This window comes from Rhinatrema bivittatum, chromosome 9 (genome assembly GCF_901001135.1).
Source record: "Rhinatrema bivittatum chromosome 9, aRhiBiv1.1, whole genome shotgun sequence".
Taxonomy (NCBI): domain Eukaryota; kingdom Metazoa; phylum Chordata; class Amphibia; order Gymnophiona; family Rhinatrematidae; genus Rhinatrema; species Rhinatrema bivittatum.
This window is the reverse complement of record NC_042623.1, coordinates 192363545-192377725: the sequence shown is the minus strand read 5'-3', so window position 1 is coordinate 192377725 and position 14181 is coordinate 192363545. Positions and strand designations below refer to the sequence as shown.

The following is a 14181-nucleotide window of genomic DNA, read 5'->3' as shown; positions in this document are numbered from 1 at the left end:
TATAATATAAGATCAAATAGAATAAATAAATAAATAAATAACCCGTGCATTAAGAAATTGGATTTAAAAAAGCACCAGCCGAATGCACATGTTAACTTGGGAAGGGGAGGGGGGAGCAAGCAGGCTTTCTCCTACGGCCAGGTCTCTAACAGCAACAGCAGTTTATATGTTTGATAGATAGAGAAAGGATCACCCCCAGAGAGCCAAATAAGTCACTGCTGGCATGAAGAGCAGAGGCAGCAGCAGGTGCTGAGCCAGGAGGACAAAGCGTGAGTCAGCTGGACGGGAGGCAGTGATGCAAAGAGTTGCAGAACGGCTCTTGCCAGGGGGAATTTTTCTCTGTTATCCACCCCAGCAGAGTTATCATCACTTCCCTCACCCGCCCGCAGTGCCACAATCATGAGCAGAAGGAAGCAAAATGAAAGGGCTGCAGAGGAGAAGCCTTAAAAACCTCTTCAAGTCAATTCAGCACCAGAGCGAAAATGAAACAAACCCAAGACCCAGGAGAGAAGGAAACGTAAATCTGCCAAGCTATTGATGGAGATGATCTGGTGCTGGTAATCTACTTGCTTGCTTCCTCTAGGTAGAAATAGCAATTGTTTTAATCACCATTATTTACCCAGTGGCTGAGAGAAGTGAGATCAGAAATAACTATTGCAGTTTTGCAAGGCCATTTCCGGAGGCTTTTCACACGTCACAGTTTGTCAGATATATTTCATTCATTTGAACTTGTTGCTTCCAGTTTTTATACACATTACATACAGTGTGTAGCTTAGTTTATTTACTTCTCTTACTATACCACCTTTCTGTAGCAATCAAAGGAGTTTACAGTCAAATAAATTATAAAAATAAACAGCAGTAATATTAAGCATGTATATTTCTTTCCTCAGTGTGCTTTTATTTTAAATTACTTACGAATGGAAAACAAACTATATATATGTGTGTGGGAATGAGAATTCAACATCATGTGGACTGTACATTTTGTAACATGGTTCGGTTGAAAGTAGTTGTCGTTATTGTTTTTTTAATCTGTGCCAAATTATTATATTTTTGCTAAAGATAATATTGTTCCTATGCTGCAAGTAAGCGGCAACACGACAATGAAGCAATGAATTACCAAGCCAGGTACGCTGCTACTTCTAAAAGAAAAGCCACTTTGCAGATGTGCAGAAAATGTTATAACACAGAACCTCGGTCTCACCTGCGCAGTATCCCCGCACTATGGAAATATCGTCCACGGCAACATCGCTGCGGAAATCATTGCCCCTCACACCTTCTAGGATGATCTGCGGATTAGATGTAAAATGTTAATTACTGGCCTTGCACCTGGGCTTCTTTTATAAGGATTATTCCCTTTTACCCTCAGTGCACAATCCAGAAGCTTTATTTCATACATAATATATGCTGCTCAGCTACAGTGTGAACAGGTTATAATTACAGACAGATATACAGGGGGATTTCACAAATTCTGGCTACTGTTAGGTTACTTCTCTGTTCTCTACTTTTACAATAATTTTGCAATCAGTAAATACAAGCTTTTGAAAGAATTTACAGTGTATATTGATGCAGTTGTTCACTGTATAATACATTAGGCTTGCTTGCTTCCCCCCTGTGCCAGATAAGCACAAATAATTATCAAGTAAAGCCTCAGGAGGTAATTTTCAAAGGAAAATGAAAATGGAACTGTCTAGAGGAAATTTCCTCAAACCACCTTAAGGTACTGGCCACAGCTGTCTGGTCTGGTCCTCCTTAAGGATCAGCCCCCACAAGGGATTCTGGGTGAAGGGAAGCTCCTCTCAGCATACTAGAAGGAGTCAGGGCCCAGAAGGGTTAGAGAGTGCCTACCCGGAGAGCAGGTAGGAATACAGTTTATGCAAAGATTTGCTATGTTTGATATCTGTGTGCTACCTGAACTTTAAGGTGAGCTGCATTATTTATTTGATTTTGCTTTTCACCTTAAATAAAATTGCACATTAGGAAACAGCCGAAGTATGCCTTCTTACTCCTCCTGAGTGTTTCCTGAGTGTTTCCCAAGCTTCTGTCGCCCAAGTTACCACATTTGCTGGCAGCAGTGGGACCTTCTCTTCTAAGCAGGAAGCACAAGTAGAAGCCCACACCCACAGCAGAAAAACAAATCCAACATTGTTTTTGTTTTCTTTTTTTCTTGGGGCCTCACAGTTCCACTCATCCAGTCAAAGTTACAACAGGCCAAGGGGGCTAGTATCGCCTGTGCAGTAAAGGTTCAAGCAGTAAGTAAGGGCCAGAAACCAGCAGGGTTTTGTTTTTTTCCCCCTCTCCTTCCCCCGGAGACATACACAGTTTGGAGGCAGCTCGGAAAGCCGGGAAGATGGAGCAAGTGATACAGATCCTTGCAACAGGGCAGCAGCAAATTTAGAAAGCCCTGCAAACTCAAATTGGCCAGCAGTAGGCACTGCAAGAACAATTTATGCAGCAAAACACAGTGCTAACTTAAAAGGTAACTTTTAAACAGCCACGTAGGTGTACATGAACACGTGTATCTGGCTCACACCAATGGACATGGTATTTTGTAACATATCTGCTTGTACACGCGCATGTTATAAAATAGACTGTACACGCATATATGTACACGCAATTTTATATAGACATGCGCATGTTAGCAAGGGTTGGCCCTTAAATTCCTACTGACTTGCCTAGTTTTTTTTTGTTTCTTGACTTTCACGCCATCCATAGCAGTTGGGGATCCCGGCGCGCAGTTCTGCGCATAAATACTTACACGCTGATTTCATTGAAAAATGCTGGAACATCCAAGCCCCGCCCAAACCACCCTCTCCTGCCCTTTTTGGGTAAATATTTTTTTCTGTGCGTATTTATTTCTGTGCGTACACACGTGCTTTTTAAAATCCACGCAGTGCGCGCAGGCCCAACTTCTGCGCATATCTCATGCGTGTAGGGCTTTTAAAATTTGGCTTTTAGGTAGCATGGCTCGCACAGACCTTTGTGACCAGGCCACCTCCTTTATCACCAGTTATACTGAAGAAGGCCTTGAGAGAAGACCCCAGTTGTTTCTTGAAGAACTTTGAACAGACTGCTCAACTGGCAGGATGGTCAGAAGAGGATAATCTATCTGGGGAATTATTTACCAAGAGTAATCAAGATGCCTTCCAAACCACCAATCTTGAATAGAGGGCCACATATCAGGAAGTCAAGGCCTCTATTTATTTATTTATTTATTTATTAACTTTTTATTTACCGACATTCGTGAAACACATCATGCCGGTTTACAAAGAACTCAGGCGGGAAATACAATAAAACAATATAACAATATAACATTAATAACAAAACAAAATTCAGAATACAAAATGAACCAAAGGAGCAATAACAAAAAAAAGGCAGGGAAGAGTAAGACTTAGAGAGTGGGACTCACCCCAGAAGCCTATTGACAGAGATTTTGGCAAGGAGTTCTTCAACCAGAGGAAAACCCATGGAAACATTTTCACCGACTTAACAATGTGGCTTGAAGTGGCTGCACCCAGAAGGGAAGACCAGGGTGGATCTAGCCAACCTGGTTTTGTTAGAACTAGATGCCCTAGAATGCCCTATGCAGTAGTGGGTGTGCAGATACCCGAAATTTATGCTAGGGACAGAAATAGAAGAGGCCTATTACCAAACTCAGTCTATCCCTGAATCACCATGGACTCAGGGGAATCCACCCGAGCCAGGTAAAGAATGCTAGTCCTAAGGACAGGAGATCCTGTCAGCCAGTGGAGCCAGACAGGCCAGACTATTCACATCAACCACATAAATCCAATGGAACACGATGTTTTTGCTGCAGAGAGAGAGGCCATTTTGCATGAAACTGTCCCTGCAAGGAAGATGAACCAATGAATGTTAATGCTATGCCCCACATTTTGTAATTTTCTGGATGTCCCCAGCCAGGAAGTCTCTACTTTTGTGCTGCGGGTGAGCTAGATTGCGTTCCAACCCAGGCATTCATGAATTCTTGGATGTGGAAATCCTCATTTAAAGAGAATTAGTGAAGCAGATCTAGCTTGACTACGACAGTCATGGCATTCCACAGGGACCAATGGTAGTAACCAACAAGCCAGGTACAAATGAAGACCCCAGTCAACCAAGACAGAATAGAGGTAGGAATTCTTCCTTGACTACCATACCCCATGGTGATAGGATGGGACTGTCCAAACTTTGAGAGCCTGTGGAACCAACACAATGGGTTTGTCCAGCCACAACAATGAAGAATTAGTATTTCCAGAGCTCTTTTCTTTAGAGGATCCAAACCCATATCATAAAGACTATAAGACTTCTAAGTCCTGGAGGCAATGCCAACAGGACAAGTACAGTTATGCCTCTAATTTAGAGGCAACGGAAGGAAGGGTCAGAGCCAAGGGAAGAGCAGCAACACATCCAGAATGTCATATCTAACCACATTGGGAAAAGGAGGAGCAACCCAAGGAACTGCAGATGGGCCCAGAGGGAGAATGAGACCTTTAAATGGTCCCAAGAGCATGGACAGAGGGTGGAAGAGAAGCTAGTCCCTGGAGAGCAGGTTGCAGACCCTATTCCTCCTTATTTTGAAATGAAAGACCTCCTTAAAAGTCACAAAGGAAAGTGTGGGAGGGGAATTGATAGAACAAGTCTTAGTTCCCAAACTACATTGCCAGAAGGCCATGCAACTAATGCATAGTCACCTTCAAGGGAGTTACCTGGGGGAGGACAAAACCAGAGATAAAATATCAGCACAGTTTTATTGGACGGGCCTACATAAACAGGTCCAATTGTATTACCGGTCCAGCCCTATCTGCCAACTCATAAAGCTTGCTGGCATATGGGTGGCACCTCTCGTACCAATGCCCATATTTGAGAACCCTTTGAATTGATGGGCAAGGAACTTGTAGGACCACTAGAGAAATCTACTCAAGGAAATATGTACATTCTTGTCATTCTAAACTATGCCACAAGATATTCCGAGTCAGTACCACTATGGAATATGAAGACCCCCAACAGTGGCAACCACCCAAATGAAAGATTTTTCACAACTTGGGTTGTGAAGGATCAGGGAGTCCCATTCATGTCCATGGTATTCAAACAACTCTGCACCTTGCTCAAGGTAAAAACTCTGCATACCCCAGTGAATCAACTGCAAACTGATGGCCTTGTTGAGCACTTCAAAGAGATGCTCAAGCAAATGTTGAGGACATTTGTGGATGAAAGCAGCAAGAACTGGGACTCATTGGTATCCCATGTACTGTTTTCAATCCGCAAAGTGCCCCAGAGGTCGATAGGCTTTTCCCATTTTGAAATAATGTATAGGAAGGGGCCGAGAGGAATCTTGGACATAGCTTGTGAAACTTGGAAAGATGCAGGGAACCCCTGGCAGAACCTCATTGACTACATTCTCTGACTGCAGGACTGCCTAAATAGAGCTTTGAAAATGCATGCCTATGGCTAGAGAAGGCTCAGGATACCCAAGCCCAAGCTTATAATCACTCCATGGTCCAAAGAGTGTTCCAGCCGGGGGACTGCATCCTTGTCCTCCTCCCATCTTTGGAAAGCAAGTTGTTAGCCTGTTGGAAAGGGCCCTATGAAGTTTTGAAAAAAACAGGGCCCATGTATTACAAAATAGCCCAGGCAAGTAAATGGATGAAAACTCAAATCTATCATGTAAACCTGAAGTAGTGAGTTGCACAGGTGTGTGAACTGGTGCAAGAAGAGCGTTTGGTCCAGAGGGCAGAACTGAAGTGGAATGAACCCAGATTCCTTTCAGACAGCAGCTCTCCACCATACAGACAGTTGACTTAAATCAGCTGGTAGAGTAGAACAAGGAGATCTTCTCAAACCTACCAGGTCGAACCCAGCTGGTACAGCATGACATCATTACACCTCCTTGAGTTGACATGCAGCAACGACCCTATTAGTTTCACAAAGCTGGGAGCTGCATCATTGATGCCCCGGCTCTGAATTATAGAGGAATCTAACATGACTGGTCTTCAACCATAGTGGTGGTGCCAAATCCAGATGAGAGCATAAGGTTCTGCATTGACTTTAAAAAGGTCAACAAGGTCTCAGACCTCGATGTGTACCCAATGCCTCACGTGGATGAACTGATTAAGTGTCTGGGATCAGCCTAATTAATTTCTACCCTGGACCTTACAAAAGAGTATTGGCAGATGCCTCTCACTCCAGCAACGAAGGAGAAGACTCTTTTCTCAACGCCAGGGGGAATTTCCAGTTCACTGTCCTCCCTTTTGGACTCCCTGGCACCCCCACAAAGTTTCAGTGCTTTATTGACCACCTGCTCCACCGATATCAAGGGTACACAGCTGCCTACTTGGATGTTATTGTGGTGTACAGCCCAGACTGGAAGACACATCTAAGCCAAATCCAGGCCCTGCTGATGAATTTAAGAAAAGCACGACTGATTGCCAACTCTAAGTAAAGCTTGCTGGGAGGCCAAGAATTCCAGTATCTTGTCAATACTCTAGGGAAGGGCAAGGTCCATCCCCAGACCCAGAAGATTGAGGTGATCACCCGGGTACTGGTCCTGCAAACAAAAGTGAAAGTGAGAGCATTCCTAGGCCTCATGGAGTATTACATAAGGTTTATCCTCAATTACTCAGAGAAGGGAGAGCCTCTCACAAGGCTGTTGTTGAAGAAAACACTCCAGTGGTCAGATGAAGCAGAGAAGACCTTCAGAGCTCTGAAAGTGGCATACTCTGAACCGGTTCTGATAAGGCTGGACTTCACCAAACTATTCAGAGTGAGACCGATGCCTCAAAAGTAGGCTTGGGAGCAGTCTTATTCCAAGAGAAGGATGGCCAAGAACATCCTGTGGCATACATTAGCCAGAAGCTAATTCCACAAGAGAGGCATTACTCATCAGTCGAGAAAGAAACTTTGGTAGTGAAGTGGGCCTTAGAGGCTTTGCTGGCAGTTCACGCTCATAACAGTCCACCAATCGCTTCTATGGATAAATAGAAATAATGGGCTCGATATTCAGCCACTGAGTGGCTAGTTAATTAGCTGGATAGCTGTGCTGTGCAGCTAAACTATACCCTGCTATCTTAAAGGTAGTCGGATAGGTATATTTGGCTAACTTTAGACCTGAATACAGAGTTGACAGAGTTAGCTGGTTAGCTCTACTCCTCCCAGAAATGCCAATTGCCCACCCTGGAATGCCCCCGACTTATCCGACTATATTCCAGTTGTATAATTTATTATCCAGCTAGAATATAGCCGGGTAAGAGTTTTAAATTTGCAGTTTGGCAATTTAGATGGATAACATTTCAGATATCTAAATGGATTTTGAATATCTACCCAATGGAGTCCAATGCGAGAGTGATGAGATGTTTCTTGACTCTACAACCCTTCATCTATAAAATACGACAAAGAGTAGGAAAGGAAATTATCAATGTGTATTTCCTGTCCAGAGAGCTGTCCCTGGTACAGGCAAGCGCTCACCCAAATAAAATTGAGCTGAGAGAGTGTTAAGGAAGCTACCTCAAACCACTTTAAGGGAACCGGCCACAGTTATCTGGCCTGGTCTTCCTTAACTATCAGCCCCACAAGGGATTCTGGGTGAAGGGAAGATACCCTCTCCATGTTACAAAGCCAGAAAGGTTAGAGAGGCCCTAGGGAGCAGGCAGGAACCCACTCTGTGCAAAACCCCATTATGTTTGATGTCTGTGTGTTCCCTGAACTTTAAGGTGAGCTGCATTATTTGTTTCATTTTGCTTTTCACTGTAAATAAAATTGCACATTAGGAAAAAGCCAGAGTCTGCCTCCTTATTCCTCCCAGAGTTTCCCAAGCCACTGTTGCCCAAGTTACCACAGGGACATTCTTTCATAGCAATTGTCAAAAGCTCATTTACCCGTGCTAAGTGCACTTAACATAGATAAAACCTATTTTACAATTCAATGGCGTATAATTTAGCAATTTTCAAAAGCTTTTGAAAATTGTTATAATATCTGCCATTGAATTGTCAAAAGGTTTTACCCACGTTAAGTGCAATTAAAACAGGTACCTGGGTTTTTGACAATTCATATAATAGTATGTTCCATTTCCTTTTCCATTTTTCCATTGAAAATTACCTTGTATACGAGTATGTGGCAATTGTAAGGGAAAATTGAGTTGAATCCAGCTAGAAAGAAATGTCCTGGATTAAATATATCTGGATTAAGACATCCATTTGTTTCTTTGCCATATATAATTGGCCATTAGAATAGAAAGCAACAGACACATGAAGTGCCCTGTATTTTCTATTGTTTATTGAAGAATTAATATTTGCCTCTACCCATTCTATAATTGGCCAACCCTCCTATTGACTGCTATCAGCAGACACTATTTTCAGTATTTGCCAACGTTTTGGTGGAGTTGGTGGAGTTGGTTGCTTTGGGGGTAGGAGAGGTTACCTTCAAGCATCCTTGAAATAAGGATGAATATTTTCCTTATAAAGAACACACTGAGTACCTACCTGTGTATCACCTGAGATATAAAGCATGACCTCTCCTAAATTCCACTTGTCACCCTTGTTGCCAAACTGTGACCACACGTTCTGAAGAATTCCATTCTGCAGCAGGTAAACCTTCAGCGCCATTGTCTGAGCGACACCAAACATGTGATACCAAAAGCGTAAACAATGAGGCCCTTGGGAACGGCACCGAGGACTCAGCAGCTGAGCTACAGCTCCAGCGCTGGCATCATTCCCTTCAATATAGACGTAGTAACCATCTACAAGAGAAGATCAAAATGACCTGTTTGTAAGGAAATCAGATTATTGTGACAATGAGAGGTAAAGAGCATCCTATTTTCCAATCCTAAGACAAAACAACCACCGTAAAGAAACAGCTCAGATGATGGCATGGTATACAGTGCATGTTTCATGCAGTCACAAAATAAATTCAGTAATAAACAGTCTGATTGACAGTAAATCTGGAAACAACAATCTCCTGTCTCAGCTCTAAATATGGTCTCTATGGCAGGTGAAAAGTTAAATGAATGGAAAAATCAGCAAAGCAAGAAGCACTCAAAGTGATGACTCAAACAGGATTCTCTTTCAGGTCTTCCGTGTTGGGCAAGGAATAACTAGTAAAGCTGTTTACCTCATGGCCAGGGAACTGCTCACAAGTATCCAGTGGAATCTGTGACTCAATATCAAAACCAAAATAGAAGGCAGAAGAGTGGGACCAGTAGTTCTCAAAAAGGCCGATGTACTAACAAGCACAAAATTGCACAGGATGCGAAAAAAGCTATTAGAGTGTTTTATTTATGACTGGATGCACTATTTCTCCTTTAGAATATGAGGTTAACTATTTGCTTTACAAATAGCTAAATTTTGCATGCAGTTTTATGCGTGTAAAATGTTTTTAGATTTATAGTTAATCAGTTAGTTCAATACAAAATTAGCCTGTGCATCCAATTTTAAGTAGGCTCATGTATAGGTACACAAATTCCACTTCTACTGTGTAAGTCAGGGGATTTAAAAAGGGGCAAGCCCCCCATGCCAATGCCAGTTTCATTAGTTCAACCAGTTAACTCCTTCAAACACCCCCTATTTTAATAGCGTACACTCCTCCCAGTTACCCCAGACCCTTAAAACCTCTCATGGATGGATAGTTTGTTTATTGTTTTAACTTACACCTTCTCTATACCAAAAATAAACATCTGCAACATTTAACCTGGGTGCGTGCTCAGGCGTTTAAGTGTTTGCATGCAAGTCTCTTGGCCCTGCCCTGAAATGCCCATGCCCCGCCCAGACTCATCCAAAGTCTGCCCCTTTTTCAATTAGAGTGATATATGTGCACTGCCAGAGATATTCACACATCTCACTAGCTTTTAAAGTTCAGAGGGCACACACCAGCCCAACCAGTGTGTGCATCCTCTAATTGATGCACGCGACAGGCTTTTAAAATTCACTTATAATGCACAAAACTTTGCTCCCATTAGTACATCAACCTCAGAGTTTACAAAGAAACTGGAGGAAAAATATACAGTTGAATCGATTTAGTAGAATTGGACCATCTATTCAGCATTTACACTTATGTGAAACAAAGGAGCAGATGTTCTATCACTTGGGAATTCATTAGCAGAAGATCTTCATTCTGAGGTTTGCATAGGAATATTCCAAAAAATGGTTAAAGGATTCCTATTTAAGCAGGCATTTGAAGGCTATCTGGAGTTATTTCATTGAAATGACAGCATTTTTGCTTGTAATTGTTTGGGGTTTTGGCTGTTTATTTTAGCAGTTTAATTTCATGTGGTTTGTGTTCGGTGTTCGCTGGTAGACACAGTTTTATGTAGACCTGTGTGTGCAATTATTACCTGCTTAGGATTTACAGATAGACGGATTGTAAATAATTTAAATAAACAAAATGCACATATTGTGCTTATTTTGCACCTACTTCCGCTGGTGTGGTCAAATGAAGGTCCTGTTAAAGAACTTGGTGTTGCTCCCTTGTGACGTTTCCAGTCAAAGTTGTCAGTGTTAGATTGTGTCCAGTGACAAAAGTCATCATCAAATGAACACTGTAAGGGACAAGAGCCACCTGGAAACAGCACAGAAACTGCATTATATTTCACTGTAGGGTGTTCAGAAGGAATCATTTCAGTTGAATCACAATCATTCTCCGGGCGTTTTCACTAAGCATGGTTACTTAACTGTTCTTGTGGGTTGACAATGAAAATAAGGAGAAATAGTTATATCAAGAAGAAAGCAGGCACTGTCTCTAGGCATTGTGGGTTACTGTGCAGGTTATCAACCTAGGAACAATAACTTTTGTAACAAGAAGAGAATCTGCACTTGAGTGTTACAAGAAAACCTTCTTGCGGCTCTACAGTCATTAAGCCAAAACGTGAGTGTCTGAGAAATAAAATTTGACAAAATGGCAAAAGGATATCTCCCAGATTTACGAATGGAGTTAAAAGTGGACTTCCTATGCAATCAGTTTGAATGTTGTCATTAGCAGGATAACTATATCTATTATATCTATACATCCTAATGTTTGTAGTAATACCCAGGCTACATATACCATTGAAACAATAAATAAGTTACAAGTCACATATAATATATAATCAAGATCAAAAGAAAAAAAGCTGTGAGAAAATCTCCATAGAATCTATTAATAGAGTTTTTCTTAGAGCATTTGCTCAAATGTATGGGGAAAAGAAATATATAGCAGTATTCCTATTATTACATTTTCTGTACATCATTTATATTATTTAATGTCTCCTGGCATCACAGTTGAAGCCTGGGGAAGATTCATCTGAACTACAGTCCCAAGGCCAGGCTGATCTGAGCTGCAGTCGGTGTTTTAAACCACTTGAGATGAGTTTTTTTTTCTGCGATTTGAGAAAACCTTTACAACTGGCTTTAACTGTACCTGCAACAATGGGTACGTGGGATGCTAGTGGTAGCTGTAGACGTAACAGGAAAAAACAGCAATGTAACTCTTGAACGAGTTTCAACTAATATTTAAAAATGTTCCTTTCTCTTTTGCTCTCTGTATATACAGCATAAAATGTACAAATGCAATGCACAGTGCCCACCTGCGATGATCGTGGTAGGTGCAGACCTTACAGGGGAAACTTCTAAAGCAGAAAAAAAGAAGGAATTTCATTCTTGAATAAATACTATTTGTAGCAGGACGATCGCTCCTCAATTCATATCATCCCTGGCCTTTCCAGCTATGAAAGGGCTTTCGGGGTTCTCCCCTCTCTTGCCTTCCCCTTTTTTGGGATGGGAGTGAGGGGTGTAAATTGCCCCCTGGCTATGTAAAGGGGCTTTCTCCTGTTCCAGTGCATTGACCGAGGAGGTTTTTTCAGAGGGTGGGGATTGGTGAGTCTCCAGGTTTGCTAAGTAAAGGGAGATTGAAGAAGTATTGAGGAGTTTGGAGAGGGATGAATTACTGAGGAGTGACAGGAATTGTTATTTGGACCATTTTGAAAGAAGAGCTGTTCCCCGCACTCCCCCGCCCCGGTAACTTGGAAGTCCAGGTTCCTATTTTTTCACCTCTGTGCCCAGTTAACAAGGGGGAAAACAATTGGACTTTTTATAAAGAAGTTGTGGAATCATCTATTTTATCAGCCTTTTTGAAGTAGGGGGATTTTTTTTTTCCCATTTCACCCTTGGCTTTTTGCTGGCTCTTGAGGAAAGTTATCCCACCCTTCACGGGGAAGGGATATTAGACACTGGTTCCGTTTATTTATTTATTTATTTAAAACTTTTTTATGCCGGCATTAGTGGGTACATCACACCGGTTTACATCCGAACCAAAGGTGGAAAATACATAAAACAGGGACAGGGGGTGGGACGGGAAAGAAAAGAGGAGGCCGGAAGAAAGCACACAGAGCAACAAATAATATATAAATAACAGAATAAATATAAAAAAAAACTATCAGTATAAATAAATATCAGTTCCAGAAAGAAGAGTGATCAGAGTTCCACAAAAGGTTTCCCAACAAGCCCAGGCCCAGAAGACTGGGGAAGGGGCTTTGGGGGGAGGGGGGTGGTTACAAAACGCAGCTCATGGGGGCCTTCCCACGAGCCACCTCACTTATCCCTGATGCCGCCAGCACATGTCCACAGCAGGAATGCCGACGCAGCTGACCGTGGCATGGGACGCCGACACAGTGCCACTCCCTGATCTCTCCTAAGGCACGCGCATGCCGTACAGTCCAACTTTTAAAGGGCCCGCAGTGGGAAATTGCTGCAGCACCCTGTGATGACATCACTGGCCTCTGTGTACTTAAAGCTCCTTTGAAGGAGCCACTGATGCCTCAGCAGTGGGTATTCTGCCTTGACGTGAGTGTTGCCCTTGCTCCTGGTGTCCTACATTCCTGTGTTCCTGTAGTTCTGTGTTCCTGGTGTCCTTTGCCTCATCCAGCCTTCTTTTCTCCTCCTTTCCTCATCTAGCCCACCTTGTTCAGCCTCGCCTTATCCTATTCATCTTGTCACGTGTCTTCAGTGTGTCTTCGTCCACCCTTGCCGTGACAGTGGAGGATGACTACCAACATGGCCTCACCAAGGGCCCCAGGAGGTTAAACCTCCTCTCTGCCAGATGGATCCCGGCATTGTAGCTCCCTGGTGTCAGCCAGTGAGCCATCTGGTGGTCCCACTATGCTTTGCTACCTTCAGATCACCAGACACTGTTACCCCAAGGTCCCTCTCCTGGTCCGTGTACATTAGTCTTTCTCCCCCCACCCCCAATCACATACAGCTCTTTTGGATTACTGCATGTCTCTGCACTTCTTTGCATTAAATCCCAGCTGCAAAATCCTCGACCACTTGTGAAGGAGTGTCCCTGAAAATCCTCCTTTACCTTTAGAGGACCAGGGATCTAGCCACGTCCATCTTAAACATCAGAGAGAGAAATAGCTCAGTGGGTGAGTCCCTAAGAGAAGAATAAGAGTCTGGGCCTAGCTGGGAACAGATGGCCCCGCATCTTCAGGAGACAGCAGCTCCTATCCCTTCTCTGCCATGAAGCAAATGTTGTACAAGTTATTCTACTGGAGGTAAGCAGATTACATTTTGTGAATTTTGTTCCTCTTATAAATAAATCTGGAATCTTAGGAAAGAAGGCTGGAGTCAATGTGCCTTATGTCTCTAGTCTAAAGGTTTACTTGGCTGTTCCACATATAGTGTCAGTTCAGGGATTTCTCACTATGCAACTGCACAGGCAAAAACCCAAGCATCCAAAAGAGGAAATGAGACAAAAGAAGAAAATAAAGTTTGTTATGCGAATCCTGCCCAGAGAAGAAGTTTGGGGTAGAAGGAGTTCTGCTAGCCTTGTACATAGAGCACTGATAAGATTAAAAGTATGTAGCTCAGGGCGAGCACTGAAGCCAAACGGCTGAAAAATTATTGTTTAATAGAAAGAATTCTGTCCTGGGGTTCTGAAGCGAAAAATAGCTTTAAAAGCATTATTGCAGATAAGGAGAATAGCTCTGCCTGGCTGGACAGGGTCTGTAAAGTGAGCCAGTGCTTGGACAAGCAGGATTTTATTTTTGTTTGGTTGATTGGTAGTAAAAGTGAGGAAAAGCTGAATATGGTGTGACCATTTAGAAGCAAGCCAGCCTGCTCTGCCCTAGAGCTCAAGTAAGTCAGCCTTGTTTCTGCTAAAAATGTGGCTGAGCTGGAAATGCAAAATGTAATTCATTTTGCATTTCATCCAGCATTACATCCAGCA

The 14181-nt window shown here is 42.7% G+C and overlaps 1 protein-coding gene across 1 annotated transcript in view; it reads right to left on the bottom strand.

Annotated features, from left to right (window-relative positions):
• The window catches only part of LOC115099616 (IgGFc-binding protein-like), a 277960-nt gene that overhangs the window by 141309 nt on the left and 122470 nt on the right, over positions 1-14181 (bottom strand). Inside the window, exons 33-35 of the mRNA XM_029617348.1 lie at positions 10399-10542; positions 8472-8728; positions 1202-1286 (exon numbers count right to left, since the gene is read on the bottom strand). Coding sequence (XP_029473208.1) covers positions 1202-1286; positions 8472-8728; positions 10399-10542 — 486 coding nt within the window. The remainder of the gene's footprint in view (positions 1-1201; positions 1287-8471; positions 8729-10398; positions 10543-14181) is intronic.